We start from the raw sequence: 15,673 nt of genomic DNA, 5'->3' as shown, positions 1-15,673 counted from the left end.
CAACCATTGTGCGTGTAATTACTTAACTAAATGTTTGTGGTAGTTTTTGATCAATATAAGCAACTGAATTTAGGAAAGACAAATGAAGGCCACGTAATTAGTTACATGAATGTACCACAGCATTGGCAATTTGTTTAAAATGATAAATGTATTATATTTTGTCCAAGTGATTAGATGTGGACATTGAACAAGTACTTCAGAATTGACAGAACTTTAATTGTGGTCTGAGAAATGGGTACAAAAGGCACTGAAGAACTGTCAGCTGCAGCTGTATCACAGACAGCACCCATCTATAATTCCAGGAATCTGTGTGTGTAATAAAATATAATTAATCCATTTGTGTTTTACTGGCATCTTAATCAGCAACTGCATCACAGGCACTATGCATTAGTGTTATATTCTAAAATAAACACCCACCCATCACATTAAGGAGTGTGACAATTACATTTTGTGTTTAATAATTTTATTTAAAAAGCAGCAAGGACAAAAATAACCTATAACAACAGTCCAGTCTGACCCAACTCTGCCCTGCATACTCCCAGTGATCAATATCATCCAAGCAAACACTCCAGACCCTTGAATCAGCCTATGACAATTGTTTCAGGGTTAAGTGCTGCACTTGGCTTAGACGGGTGCCTCATCATAAACAAGGAGTCCACACACTTATGGGGAAACAGCCAATTTCATCCAGTCCCAGGAAACTCACTCAGGACAACTGGACATATGGTCCAACAAACCATCCACCTCCCTCTTACGCCAATCCAGCACTGGGTTTTGCTCCTCAATCAAAACTATATGCTTGCTTTTTTTTTTTTTTTTTTTTTTTCATGGGGAGGGCTCTAAATTGGAGCTCTAATGAATGACAGTTATAATAAAGATTGGGTACCAACAAAACCAGAGACAATGATACAACACATCCATAGTTGAATAAGCCCCATGCTTAACAAGCATTCAAGATTTCCATCACATACCTGGCAGGCTGTCCAAGATCACATTTAAATCAGACATGGAATCTACAGGGATAGTCAAGTTGGGTTTCCAGGCAGCGTCCTGATCGGTTACATCATTAAAACTGCTCGAGCGTGCTGGGAAATTACCCCAACACCTCATATGGAATTTGAGATACACCTATGGCTGCCCTAGGTCCACACAGCAGACAATCTCATTGTCTGGCAAGGTAAGGACAGCCACAGGAGGCGCTTCTTAAGAAAAAATAAAGAAAAAGGAGGGACTGGGACTTTGTCAACAATATCCATGACTGTACAAGAGGCCAAAGTGACTGAACAGTAACACTATGTACAGGCAGGTAGAAGGGTCAGGGTGTGTGTTTATCAATTGTAAGCATAGGCCAAGGTTGTGAGCAAAGTTGTAGACGCTCAACATAAAGACATCAGAACAAACATGTAAAATAAACATTTTAGAGACTATTGCACAATGAATCGCCACATCATTCCACTTTGGCCCCTTAAGTTTGAGGATCTCTGAAGTCTTTAAAAACTCTTAAGATCTGAACAGCAAACGTCACACAAAAAGCAGAATCTTTAAAAATGTTGCTTTGGACTACTCTGAACAATTTGGAGAATGAAGATCTACACACACTCTGACCCCTCAATCTCCCTTCAGCACTCCCCCCTTTCTTACACATGGGAGGGGTGGAATCTAACGCATTCTGTACTCTGAGGTCTTGGACACCTCACAAAGTTGACCCTTGAAGTCGATATCAACAGTGAAATCCAGGTCTCTCTGAAAGAGAAACCAATGAAATAACGTTAGAGCAAAGTAGCAGGAAACTTCCAAGCATGCATCAACAACACCTCAACATATAGTTAGACATGTGGCATGGCCTGAGAAACTTAAGGGGGGGTACTTACATTGTTCTTGACGTTAGGCTTCATGTTGATAGTGCCAAAAATCTCTTCTCCGGTCTTCACAGTCAGGTAGTCATCCAGATAAAACACTGTTTGCTTCCAATGTGTGTAGGGAGACTCTGGGCCTAGGTAGCAGAGACAGGGATGTTATGAACCACTCAAGTTTCTGGAAACCCCACCACACCTGAGGCCTGTTCCATAAAGCGAGTTTACAGAATAAGCCAGACCTGTCAGTTAGTCGGACTAATTCCTAGTTCATTCGGTTCCATAAAGCTAACTCAACGTAGTTCGAACTCAGTTACTATGGTACAAGGCTCCAGACTGCGACCAAATGGTCGCATTTTGCGACCAGTTTTCAAGACAGTGCGAGCATTTTTTACAAGTACTCACGCATGTGCGACCAACACATTTTGAATTTATTGGGTGCGTACAACGTCAGCACACGTTAGCAACGACGCATAGATACCACGTTCGAGTAAGACAGCGATATCAGCGAGCCCTCAGCATTAGTACCGTAGCTAAAACTCTTGGAATGTCTAGGCTATTTTTCGCTAGGTTCCTACAAACATGTATATCTGCCAGACAAGTGGGTTCCCCTTCGTTCTTTTGGTGAGCTGTCTCACGAGCCCTTCTTACCCGGCGTCATGGAGCCGAGCAGCTTAGCACTAGCGTTGTTAGCTACTGTATCCCTGCATGTGTTTGCGCTGTTACTCAGCAAGTGTGGTGTAGGACAGGGGCGATTCTAGGATCAGACCTTCAGGGGTGCTAAGCCCCCATGCTAATAAATCCCCAATTTCACTGGATAACAATTAATTCATTTATGTATTATGCAAAATATTAAATGAAAAAACTAAGGACTACCAGCATCAAATGATAAAACAAGAATTGTTATTTTTATTATTATATTTTTTTTTTTTGGGGGTGCCGAGATGAAATTTAGGGGTGCTTGAGCACCCCTAAAAAGGGTCTAAAATCACCCCTTCTAGGAGGACTGATTGATAAGTGCATCATACATTTAAGGCATAGCTAAGACTTGCATACAGTACGTAATGTCACATTAGATAACGGGCCTCGTTCTCGAACGTAGTTAAGAATTTAAGGAATTTCTTCTGAATTGGATTTAGGAAAACATTTGGCATTCATGAAAGTTTACATTTACATTTAGCAGACGCTCTTATCCAGAGCGACTTACAGTAAGTAAAGGGACATTCCCCCGAGGTAAGTAGGGTGAAGTGCCTTGCCCAAGAACACAACGTCAATTGGCACGGCCGGGAATCGAACTGGCAACATTCTGATTACTAGCCTGACTCCCTCACCACTCAGCCATCTGACTCCCATCTGAAAGTTCTCTAATCTGGGATTTGTTGTGAACTTCAGAAGACTTTCCGAACTCGAAATAGCAGTCGTAAATCGGCCAGATTTGTCTCAAATGCGATTTGTTAAAAAAACACAAGGGGAATCGCATTTAAGAAAACTCAGTGTTAGAAGTGTTAAAGGTGACATTACATGAAAACGTCACTTTAGGAGGTTATTTAACATTAATATGAGTTCCCCTAGCCTGCCTTGGTCCCCCAGTGGCTAGAATTTTCGATGGGTGTAAACCAAGCCCTGGGTGTTCTTCTCCGCCTTTCAGAAAATGAAAGCTCAATTGCTCTGTTTGAAAATCTCCTCTGTGTTACGTCACAAAGAGGAAGGTTACCTCCCCTCTCTGCTTTGCCCGCCCAGAGAATCTGGCCCGCCCATAAGAACCCGAGCTACGACCGTGCAAGTGTTTTTATCCTCAAGAGACATCATCGCTTGCAAACGAACGAAGCATTAGATTCTCAGTTTGGATGTACAAGGGAAAACAAAAAACTTTACAGTTTTCTTCCAAGCCTCTTAAGACCCAGTATCTTAATTTTATTTTCTCTGGAAATGCGCTTACACAACTTCTGTTGTGTTTCATATGTCTGCCCCAAACTTCAGCCCCGACTGTTTCCTTAACTTGAGCTAATACAAAACTGGCCTTGCTGAAATTAAATTCTGGATCAGTACTAACTCCTTCGTCCAGCTACTAACCTCAGACAAGTTAGTTAACTAACGCTATATCATTTTGTAGCTTTACTGTATATGGTTACCTAGCTTGCTACCCTTAGAATGTGTCTGTAACATTAGCTCTGCAGCTAACAGCTGAGTTACTGTCGCTAATGGAAAGGTAGATAGCATCAAGTATGTGTGTAAATACACATGCTGTAACGTGAGTGTTGTACACTTGTTATTTGGATAACCGTTCTGCTGTTGGCGTTATGGCGCGTGCGATTTCCGCCTTTCCCCTCATTGAAATGACTGAGTGTGTACCTCTGCAAACCAGGGTTATCAGATGAGAATGGGCAAATTCGAGGCATCTTACAGCAACGGGGCTACAGCCATTGCGATACATCCATTGTAAACATTAGCGCATGGTGCCGCCCCTCCGCTCTTCATTAGCGTTTAAAGCTACAGACACCAAAACAGCGCATTCTGAGGAAAGCTCCTTGTGGGACTGCTAGTAGTGGCTGTAATTCTGCACCAAGGCTGACTTTCGGGAAAGAGACTTCTGATACAGTATTAGGGGACCACTAAGGCCTATATAATATATATATATATCTAGTTTAATGATTTTGTGAGAAATCGTTGGTGATTGCGTTCACATCATCTCTACAGACATCCTCGGATTAAAATAATTATAATAATATACCTTGCTTAGTGTGCACACTTACATCCAGTGGAGAACAATTCCACTGCTCATCTTACTGGTATGATGTATGTGACAAAAACCTTTAAATGGCACTTGATCATATAAATTCAACCAGGCCATCCAATTATCACTGATCACTCGACTTATTCAAAAAGGGACGAGTGTGCACCCTAGGCATACAATATGGCACAATTGCTTTTCGCTTGGACATAACGTGCGTTCCTGTTGCTTTCCTAATTGTGTCGATTCTGACTGCACACGTCACTGCTGTTGCATGCCCTTATAAGGAGCTTTCGGGGCGTGTATGTACGCAAATTCAGGAGCACGAGGACGCGGTTTCAACTTAAGAAAACTGGGGGAGCACAGCTCAGAAAACTTCTGCTGCGTAGGAACACATTTTCAAGCGTTCATGAATTTGGGAGATGTCTTTCTTACGTTGTTTTTCCGAAGCCCGTAAGAAACATTTCAGAAGAAACTTCAGAAAATGTTAGAGAATGAGGCCCAATGTATTTAAACTCAAGCTGGTGTGGTGCGTCACTGTATATCAATTGTAAAAATGACCCATCGGCAACCGACGTAAGCACACCCCACAATTTCCCCAGAAATTGTACCCTTTCTAGTCACATTAATAAATGCATTGCAGGTCGATTTTAAAAGGTGTGCCCCTAAATTTTCTGCTTGCGCTCCTAAAATTCAGTCAGGGGTTACGGTGCTCCTAGTAAAAAGTTAGTCTGGAGCCCTGTGGTAACTTGTGCTTCGAAACTAGCCTGGTCCGGGTCAGGCTTAGACCGTGTTCTTTCTTAACCAGACATTCCTGTAACACTGACCCAACAGGAAAACGATGATTTACCACAGACATTCTCATTTTCTTATTCTCATCCGTTCAATATGTAGGCTACATTTATAGAAAATCAACTTAAATAGGCTACAACATTTAGCCTAATGCATTAAACAATGATTTGATACACACCATAGCCGTTAAATGTATGGCTATGGTAGTTTGTGATTTCAAATGTTTAGGCATAGGCCTATATCTCCATGTAAATTAGTATAATTATCATAGCTTTATAATTGTTAACAGTAGCCTATTGCAAAACAAACCTAAATCCATAGGACATCTATCCTCCATTTTCCCGACACCAAAACCATGTTAAGTTAGGCTACTGGATAATGTATTGATTAATAGTAGGTTATTTATATTAAACAATGACAAAAAAGTCAATTTATGTGTGTTTAGAGGGCGTCTTTTTTAATCAACGAAGTAAAGGTCTAAAAAAGGACCTCGACCTACGTAGCCTATAGGTCACGTCAATCATGGCGTGTCGTTTCATTTTGATGAAGCGGTGGATAAGAGCTGTCATAGTACACGGCTTAAAGGGAACGTTCTTTCTGGAAGAAGTCACGTGGCTGTGTGCATTGCTTTTGCCGTCGTGGATTGTATGATCCATGTTTTACCTCTTGGGCTGTTTAAGAATAGGGTGCACGCGCAATTAGCTTGACTACTTAAATCTGACTTGAATTAGTAGGAGTGCGTGAGCTGAAATTGGCCTTTATGGAACCGCTTTAGCCCCGCTTGACTAATTATACTAATTCAAGTCAGGTTTGGGACTTTTAAGTCCAACTTTGAGGGGCCTTTATGGAACAGGCCTCTGGGGTGACCAACAGGCTTGTTTTAAACCAAACTTAATGGAGTGTTTCAGTTTAACTTTAGGGTGTGTTGAGCAGACTGAACACCAGCACTCGCACCCCAAAGCAGCAAACATGTTATTGGCAAGTTACGCTCTTATAAGACCAGTGGTTTAGGCTATGATTTACCACAATCGCCCTGCAGAACTACAAGATATTACAGGTCAAATGATTAAAAAGTCCTCACTGGTGGAGAAGCCTGTCCTCTTGTGGCAGCGAGTGAATTCAATGTTGAAGTAGGTGACCAACGCATGAATGTAGTCGTTCCTCTTCACTTGCAAGCAAAAGGGTGAGGTGAAGGACAGGTCGTCTATCTTCACCGTGTAGATGTCCACTTCCTGTAGAAACAGACATGAGTCACTTTGCCGGAATCATCAAGTGAAACTTACACAAGATTTGTAGTACTAGAGGGCATTGCACATTAAAATTACAATGAAGCACAACGATTACATCAATTCTCAAAGCCACCGTTCCATAATACAATACCAGCTCCATTAGCTTTTAGTCCAATCCAGCTGTACAAGTCCACCCACCTTGATGAGGCAGGCACTGCTGACCAGCTGTTTGGGGTCCACCACGTCTACCAGGGGCTCCTTGATGGCCACCTCCTTGATACAGGACATATCAAAGCCGTACACATTCTCCCACCCTGAGCCAAGAAGTACAGAGTCATTACTAGGGCCCACACCTTTATCAATCTAGTTCATCACTGAGAACACAGTGGGGTTTCAGCTAGGCTGCCTCAAATGGCAACAACAGCACTGGAGGGTTCTTCACTCACAGTGAATTTTGTAGTCCTTGTACTGCCTGTCCTCAATGGCTGTGACATACAGGGTGGCCCTGTCTGGGAATATCAGGCCATCGGGTTTCTGTGACCAAGTGCAACAGAGAGGGGTTAATACACTTGGGAATAACAGATTATACATCAATTTCAGAGGTCTGACGCTTGATAACAGCTGTGTGGGATCCCATGTGCAACCAGGTGATGGGGAGGCCACTTCTGAGTCAGAACAACCGTACATAAAAACACCAGGGAAATTGCTTATAGTACTCAAAAAACATAACCAAACATTACATTACATTTACATTTAGCAGACGCTCTTATCCAGAGCGACTTACAGTAAGTACAGGGACATTCCCCCGAAGTAGGGTGAAGTGCCTTGCCCAAGGACACAACGTCAGTTGGCATGACCGGGAATCGAACTGGCAACCTTCGGATTACTAGCCCAATTCCCTCACCGCTCAGCCACCTGACTCCTACAAACTAGAGTAGGTGGATGCACAGGCCCTACTTGAGTACACAAACATACCAGCCACTTGTCCCTGGCGTAGATGACTGTGTTGAGCATGGACTCGTAGAAGAGGCAGTAGCCCATCCATTCAGATATGATGATGTCCACACCCTCCACCGGTAGGTCCACCTCCTCCACTTTGCCCTTGATGATTGTCACAACTACAGAGAAAGGACAGGTAGTTTATTCTGTGGTCAATTATCTGAATATGGAGTGTTTTGGGTTGAGGGTATCAGTTACAGCAGTTATTGAGTGCTCTGGCTGACTGAGGGGTCAAACCATATGAACAGTTAGAAAGCTCTAGAATGCAGTAACTTACTGTGGTCCAGCTTGTTGGCTTTGACGATCTTCACGGCATAGTCAGAGATGCTGCTGCACTCAATCTACAGCCAATCAAAGGAAAGGTTAAGAGCCTTGAAACTAAACATTCTGCAGAACCTCACTCAAGTCTGGTTTCAATAGTATATTAATGAACATCTAGACGGGTTACGGTTGTCATGTCTTACCCCTATGACCTTCTTGGCCCCAGCTTTAGCAGCAAACATGCAGAGGATGCCCGTCCCACTGCCCACATCCAGCACCACCTTGTCCTTGAACAGGTGCTTGTTGTGAAACATTGAGTTCCGGTAGGTCAGGGTGCGTACTTCATCCTTCAGCATCTCCTGTGTAGGGGGGGGGGAAAAGATGGTCAAAATGAAACATGACAATGCTACTACACGTCACACTAATACGCCAAGGCAGATGTTAGTGTAACCTACCTCATGGATACCAAAGTGAGCGTATGAGTCAAAGTAGTAGTCCTTTGATGTCATGTCTTCCGCTGCAGGCTTGGCCGAGCTCTCCCCCTGAGAAATCTCATCATAAGAGACTACAGTTACAATCACGACTAACTCGTTAACATTAAAGCACATCTGCAATATTCGTTCAAACAAATGCCAGAGGTTTAGAGATGGGGGTAAAAACGTTGTAGAAAATGATTTAAAGATAATGAAGATTTAAAAAATCTTAAAGAAGCATGCCATCAAGTGACTCAACTAACATGGTCAAAATGTCTCATTACAATCGACAAAAAATGTCAGCATCACAAAGAACAAGAGCACATGGTGGTAGCAACTAATAGTATGGTGGTTCAAGGCCTTTACTAGCATTGCTTGCTTTGAAACAGGCAAACTGAGTTTGAATAAAAAATAGCAGCCTAACTAACATACGTTCGTAAGGTTGAGGGTGCGCCGGCCGCAAACTACATTGTTTACTAGGGTCAATTTGAAGTAAAATACGTTGACCTAGCCGCTAGCTTACCAACCAAGCTAATGTGAGTCTTGGTTCTCCAATGCCATTCAATGAATTTCCGGGCCAGCAAGTTAGCTTTATTGTAAGCTCAAAAGCCTTGGTAGCTAGCTTGCTAGTAGTGCTGAAAATTATTTAAATGAATGATAGTATTAACTATCTTAGTACGATGTAGCAGTATATCCCTCTGACTCAGCATTAAAACTGAGAACGTACACTTGCTAGCCACCACTGTGTGCATTAACCCATGAATGTAGTATAATTGGACAGTTTCCATGCGGTCTACGCTAGTCAGGTTGTGGCTAGTTGGCGCGAGCTTATCTAGGAAAAGATGTATGCCTATCCAAGCATGGTATGCATACACATGTAACTATCGGAAAATGTACTGCATTTTACATTAGACGGTCGCGTTAACTAGCCCATCGAGTAACACGTGATAAAGCCGAATGAAGGAGCGTTGTGGTGTTGACAGAATCAGACTAAAATGGATGCTTTAGCTAAAATCGCAGGCTACATTTCCAAGCTAACGTTAGCTTAGTGCGTGTTGTTTTAACGACTTAGTTTTAATGCATCGTGCCTAGTGATTTGAAAGAAATATTTTAACCTAATACAACTTGTTAAACGACAGTTTATTCTAGTACAGTAAAATGGGTTAATATTAAGCTTGTTAAATACTTGTACACACGTAATGACTGGACTTACCTCCATCCTGTCTGCAGTCTCCGCCATTTCGGTTCTGTGCACGCATGTGGGGAGACTTGCAAAGAAATTGAAAAGTGTTCCTCCAAGCCCCCACCCTTTTAGGATAAATACGATATGCGATTGGTAGCATTCGAAAGGCTCCTCCCAAAGTACAGTCTTGAAAATCCTCATTGGTGTACACCAAAAACGTTATATATTGTTTACGCCACCAATTTATTTTTTCTTTTTTCTTTATGAACAATATCAATATACAAAAAAAGTAGAGAACAGCAATATGCATATGAACACAAGGAACGTGTAGTTAAATCTTCATTCGAATATCTATAATGTGTTGCATAAATACAGAGACAGGTTCATGTGTACAAAAACAAACAAAAAAACAATTGCATATTCAGAACAAAAAACAAAAGCAAAATGTTTCGATATTTAAGGGGGGGTTGCAAGGAACCAAAAAGAATACAATTTTAATCATACAAATTGATGCATGTATAACATTTTAGATGGAAAGAGACCATACATGACTTTATTCATTCAAACACGTTAAAGAGGGTTTACTGTTGCTCCTTTTGCTTTTATGTATATGATGTTTACTAGTTGGCCTAATAATAATGTTTAATGTTTAACTATGATGGTGTGAGAAACCATCTACCAGAACCTGAAATAAATTTAGTGAAGGAATTTCAGTACCAATATTTAGCCAGCTGTAAAGATCTTACCAGAATTGCTAATTGATTTTGTGGTTGGAACCAGAGCCATGTAAAGAGAGAGTTGTGTCAACGGAAGTCCAAGTTAAATGCTTGATCGTCATGTGGTTTAAGTAGACACAAACAGTTCCAGGATGTTCTTGGTGGGCTATTTGATTAGGTTAAAACAGAGAGACAGAACGCGATTTTTGGTAATTAGTAGTAAATAAATGCATTGATTTACAATATAGCGCACTGCGCACCGACATGTGTGTATTATCAATGTAAACATGTATAATCAATCACCATTTGTTCATATTTGGAGATTACTGTGAACAGATAGCGCTACCTGCCTTGTTGTCATATAACACAGAGCCATGTAAAGATATACTTCTACTCTATGGCTCTGGGATAACATTACCTTGGTTTGTTTCTGTTTATTTATTTTAATTATTTTAATTATGTTTCAATTATTATGTTCTTAAACTTGTATATATGGTAGGCAAGAGCAATCAGATCCTAATATATTGATATATTTAGAGGGATGAAATGGAAAGGAATGCTTCAAAATTCTGATTATTTCAAATTTCAGATAAGGATTTATTGACAAATGCAATCCTTATGGTTTTTAAGATTCGTCTGTGTCCTTTCCTCTGTGTTGTACTTGCATATATGACACTATAGTCTCCACCATGGTTGGCTGTGCTCCATTGGGATGCTCTCACATTTACATTTATGCATTTATCAGATGCTTTTATCCAAAGCGACTTCCAAAAGAGAGCTTTACAAAAGTGCATATGTCACTGATCATAACAAAGAGACGCCCCAAATATTGCGGGAAGCCAAAACATGAAGCATACATTTTCACAATGTATGCTTCATGTTTTGGGGAGTCAGGTGGCTGAGCGGTGAGGGAATCGGGCTAGTAATCCGAAGATTGCCTGTTCGATTCCCGGCCGTGCAAACTGACGTTGTGTCCTTGGGCAAGGCACTTCACCCTACTTGCCTCGGGGGGATGTCCCTGTACTTACTGTTAGTCGCTCTGGATAAGAGCGTCTGCTAAATGACTAAATGTAAATGTAAATGAAAAACTAAATAAGTCCCCAAGGGAAGAACCACAAGAGCTTGTAGTTGAACAAGTTACAGTTAAACAATTAAACAACATGAACCTCAACAAGTGCAAGGGTGTACCTGTGGAAAAAAGCAAGGAACAAAAATATATGAAACCGCAAGTACAAAAGTTTTAAGTCAGTTTCAACTAACCAACAAGAGCAACAAGTCTCGCAATTAGTCTCTCTAAGTCGCTCTAGATAAGAGTGTCCGCTAAATGTAAATGTAAGAGTCATTGTGATCCTGGAAGAAACATCAGGTCCAGCCAATCATTACTAAGTACCGTCGTACTCCCGGAACAAGTGCGTCTTGAGCCTTGAGCCTCACATGCCCCAATGTTATATTTAACTGACAAACATTTTTGGTTTGAATTGAACCAATATGGTTTATATATAGGCTACTTTAGTGCCTCCACGTAACATTAATATAAAGGGAAATTCAAATGGGAAATCATTGCCCCATGAAAACATCAAGTCCAATGTTGACATTTACAAAATCGTGTCTTACAAAAGTTGTGTCTGATGTTTATACATGTATGCTTTAATACAGCAACTTTTTTTAAATTCACATGATCAAACAGGTTTGCCTCAAACTAGTGTTACTGAAACAAGGACTTTCAAAGACTGGCTCAATTGAGAGGCCTTGCAGAGGCACACTCCTTGCATGCTCAATGTACAAATCATTTCTGTTAGGTTAGAGGAAAATTTATCATGCAGGAAATTTACATAGGAAAGACAACAAATTATAACAGTTATGGGAAACAGGGCGGGTAGAGAACAACGTTAAAACTGTTTTTAGAATGTGGAAACAGTATTCAAGGGTAGAAACATTTGTAACATTTTGTAACATTTCATATTTTATATTTATATCAATTTATGTCTACATTGTTTAGCTCTTTAGTATATTGTTTAGCTCTTTAAGGTATGCTTTAAAAAAAAAAAAAAAAAAAAGATCTGTATTATGTTTATTGTATGCACCTTCCTGACAGAGTAAATTCTATGTTTGTGTTAACTTACATGGCAATAAAAAACAATTCTGATTCTGAAATGCTTTTGTAGTTTTTACATGACTGGAAAGGCAACTAAATGGACATTGAGTGAGAATAAAACCTGAAGGTGGCAGTAATGCAACTTGGAGGATGCCAATTACTGTAAACCTCAAAGAAGAAGAAGATTCTGCAGTTGTGTGGAGGACTATGTATGTAGTAGGTTACTGGCAGGTTATGGCAGTGTAAGATGTGTAATGCTTTGAGTAGGATAAATGCCACATTGTTTTGCCCATAAGTTAATAAATTTAAAAATAAAACATTTTATTTTACGGAAGATGTAAAAGATTAATAAAAAACTTCAAGTGTGAGATTAAAACCCCATCCATTTATAAAAATAATAATAATAAAAAGCATGACAATGCTAAAACACTTCAAACTAGTATGCTAGGTGGCCCCTCGTTTAAATGTTCTAATAGTGTAAGCAGTTGGGTGGAGGTGTGGAGGTAGTTGTGTGGTAGTAATAGTGTTACCACTGTTTTGTGTAGGATAAACGCTACAATGTTTAGCTCTTAACAGATTTTATTTGACTGAAGATGTACAAAACATCAAATTTGAGAAAACAATCCCATCCATTTTACCACCTAGGCCTATTTGTGTTTAGTTCGAAAGGAGGCTGAGTCTAGGAAATGAGGCAGTGAGTCTGCGCGAGATAACGAATGCATTGGCCAGTCCCGCTATTTGTGCTGTCACGAGCCCTGTCCAAGGCGACTAAGTCAGTCAAGGAATTGGCATTCAATATTCACGATCTCGTCTTCATTTTGTGGCCGGATATACATTATTGGAATATAGAATTTGTGGAAATAGGATTGTTTGTTCACTCATCCTATTCAATTGGTGATGTATTCCAACATTTGATATAGCTAGCCAGCTAGCTAGCTAGCTGCTTAGCTAGCTTGCCGATCGTGCGTGACTCAGATCGAGTAGCATATTTTGACATACTGTTTCCTTGATAGTGGAATATATCCTAATGTATTAGTTGTTAGCTAGCTAGAGAATGTGTGTGCACTGTCTTTAATAGTAACATACGCAGTGCATCATATGTCTGTGGTGGACATACCGTTTTGAATGAAATAAGTAGCGCAAGCATCGGCTTGTAAACGGGGATACCCTTTACCTCGAATAACCAGCTTGCTAGGCTAGCTGATCCATAACCATCGTAATTCAAGATAGGATAGCTAGCTAATCAGGCTAATGTGCTAGCAAGTCGAGGGCTATAATAATCTATCCTATGTTATAGCAAGCCTGTACGTTTCCTATTTACCTAAACTGCAAAAACTGTCAGCTAGAAGTTGGATAGCTGATTAACGGATCTAAAAACTAAGATAGCTGCTGTAAACCCTGCATCAACGGCGTCGTTGACTGTGGTCAATTGATATTACGGAAAAGGCCTGAGTGAGGACAGAACCAAGCAAAAATGCCGGCTGTGTCGAAGGGAGATGGAATGCGCGGATTAGCGGTGTTCATTTCTGACATAAGGAATTGTAAGTGCCCTTTCACCACTCTTTTGATTAATTTGAACTGAAATAGTTAGGCTAGTTCTTACGGTATTTGGTTGACTTTGAGCTTCAAAGTGAGTGCAAAGGAGGTCTGGAATATGCTTATGGTTGAGGAATATATTTTAAGAGGTCATACTGTACGCGATCACTACTGCACTGCATCCCTTTTGCGTTGCGTTTTGTTTGGAATGAACACAACGTTACACACTAAGTAACGTGATGTAATATCGGGCTACTACTAGGCCCCATTTGAGAACCGCGTTTCTATTTTCACTGACTTCAATTAATCCATCAGATGTTGTCTCTGCCTTACATGCCACCTGCATCAGACGCAACGAATAGCTGTGTTGATATCGTGGGTGTTGGGAGGGTCGATCTTTAAAAAAATAAATGGTTATTGGTAGGATCTGGATAAGAGCGTCTGCTAAATGACTAAATGTAAATGACTAAATGGTAGGCTAATCATTTATTAAACAGCAAACACCTGACAACGTTTTAGCAGCAGTACTGTCTGGCTACCAGTTATGTTAACTGTTGATGGATGATGATTAGGGAGGGCGACTCTCAAAACCAATAGACAGATTGATATCAGCATACAGAGTTTCTATGAAAATGTTACGCTTTATACAAATAGACCTAAATGTCACTTACTGGCAGTACTTAGTCATTCAAATGCCACATAACCTACTAAGCATTATAATGTTGAGGAAATAATGAATCTTTGGTGATTGGGATTTCTTTAAATAAATATTTGTTGTTGTAAATGTATTGATCTGCATTGCATTCAGACAATATTATGATAAAAAATGCTTTTAAACCTATGTAATCTTTATAAATAATAAGTATGCATTTTTATATAAAATATACAGAAATATCAGTTGTAAAAATGTCATTCAAAAACGGACCCCTGTGCAACCGACGCAAGCAAGCACACCCTACAATTTCCCCAGAAATTGTACCCTCTCTAGTTCAAAGTATAATATCCCCAGACAATGTAGTTTCTGAGAAAACCCAAACATTTTCTATGACATCATAAAACTTGAAAATGAGTTCCACAGTTTAATTAATTTGATTAGTAGGCCTATTTCAGTTTGATTGTGGATTGTTTGTGACCTTGAAGTTTTAAATGTATGCCTGTTGTTGTGACCTGCATATTGGTTTCACATTGGCAAAACCATTATCTGACTTTAATACCGTTTAATCAAGAAATTAATTTGCTGTTGCCATGACACATTATGCATTACTATCACATTTCCTGCTCAATGCTTTTGTGTAAGTACATACACACTCCCTTCTTGTGTGTTTCTGGATCACAGTCTGTGCCACATTTATGAGAGTATCTCCTCTGGGGATAGGGTGTTCTGCAGCCTCCAAATCTTGAATCAATTCAAGAAATGAATTGAGTTAAAGGGGTCTAAATGAAAATAACATCACACATGGTGGAACAGAGCCTGTCTGTAAGACTGGCCTCCTTTTGGCTCAGGGACTCAAAACAGAGGAAAAAACATTCTTAGAGACTGCATCTGCATTATCTAACTTATCTTTCTTCTCCCTGACCACCTCACCCCCACCCCCTCTGCTATAACTATCTCTTTCCAAGCACAGCCCTCACATGCTTTTGTTTAGCATTCCTTCAACTTGAACCTCTAAGAAAGGTGTGGTTTCTCCCAAGCTCATTGATGTTTCTGGAGAATTTCTCTTCCAGATTATAGCATGCACTCTATGTATAGTACAATGTTCAAACATACTATTCTAATAACCACCGTTAAATACAGACAACAGATA

At 40.3% G+C, this 15,673-nt stretch overlaps 2 protein-coding genes across 3 annotated transcripts in view; one reads left to right on the top strand and one right to left on the bottom strand.

The window, feature by feature from the left end:
- Positions 1–446: 446 nt before the first annotated feature.
- On the bottom strand, positions 447–9,612 carry prmt1 (protein arginine methyltransferase 1). 2 transcript variants are annotated; one of them, XM_067232496.1, is made up of 10 exons: positions 9,552–9,612; positions 8,321–8,416; positions 8,069–8,224; positions 7,882–7,945; positions 7,581–7,723; positions 7,052–7,139; positions 6,804–6,919; positions 6,458–6,608; positions 1,872–1,993; positions 447–1,743 (listed from the first exon to the last, which is right to left on the bottom strand). In XM_067232496.1, exons 1-10 carry the CDS (start codon positions 9,576–9,578, stop codon positions 1,660–1,662), a joined length of 1,047 nt encoding a protein of 348 aa, XP_067088597.1. In that variant the 5' UTR covers positions 9,579–9,612; the 3' UTR covers positions 447–1,659. The 2 variants fall into 2 exon arrangements, with proteins under 2 accessions (XP_067088597.1, XP_067088598.1); XM_067232497.1 differs by having other exon boundaries at positions 8,321–8,407; positions 9,552–9,602.
- Positions 9,613–13,088: 3,476 nt separating this feature from the next.
- The window catches only part of ap2a1 (adaptor related protein complex 2 subunit alpha 1), a 33,073-nt gene continuing 30,488 nt past the window's right edge, over positions 13,089–15,673 (top strand). Inside the window, exon 1 of the mRNA XM_067232492.1 lies at positions 13,089–13,873. Within this exon, the coding sequence (XP_067088593.1) occupies positions 13,807–13,873 (67 nt within the window). The 5' untranslated portion in view covers positions 13,089–13,806. The remainder of the gene's footprint in view (positions 13,874–15,673) is intronic.

The sequence above is a fragment of the Osmerus mordax genome, chromosome 3 (genome assembly GCF_038355195.1).
Source record: "Osmerus mordax isolate fOsmMor3 chromosome 3, fOsmMor3.pri, whole genome shotgun sequence".
Taxonomy (NCBI): Eukaryota; Metazoa; Chordata; class Actinopteri; order Osmeriformes; family Osmeridae; genus Osmerus; species Osmerus mordax.
Note: the sequence above shows the minus strand (reverse complement) of the source record. Positions and strands in the feature narration are given on the sequence as shown.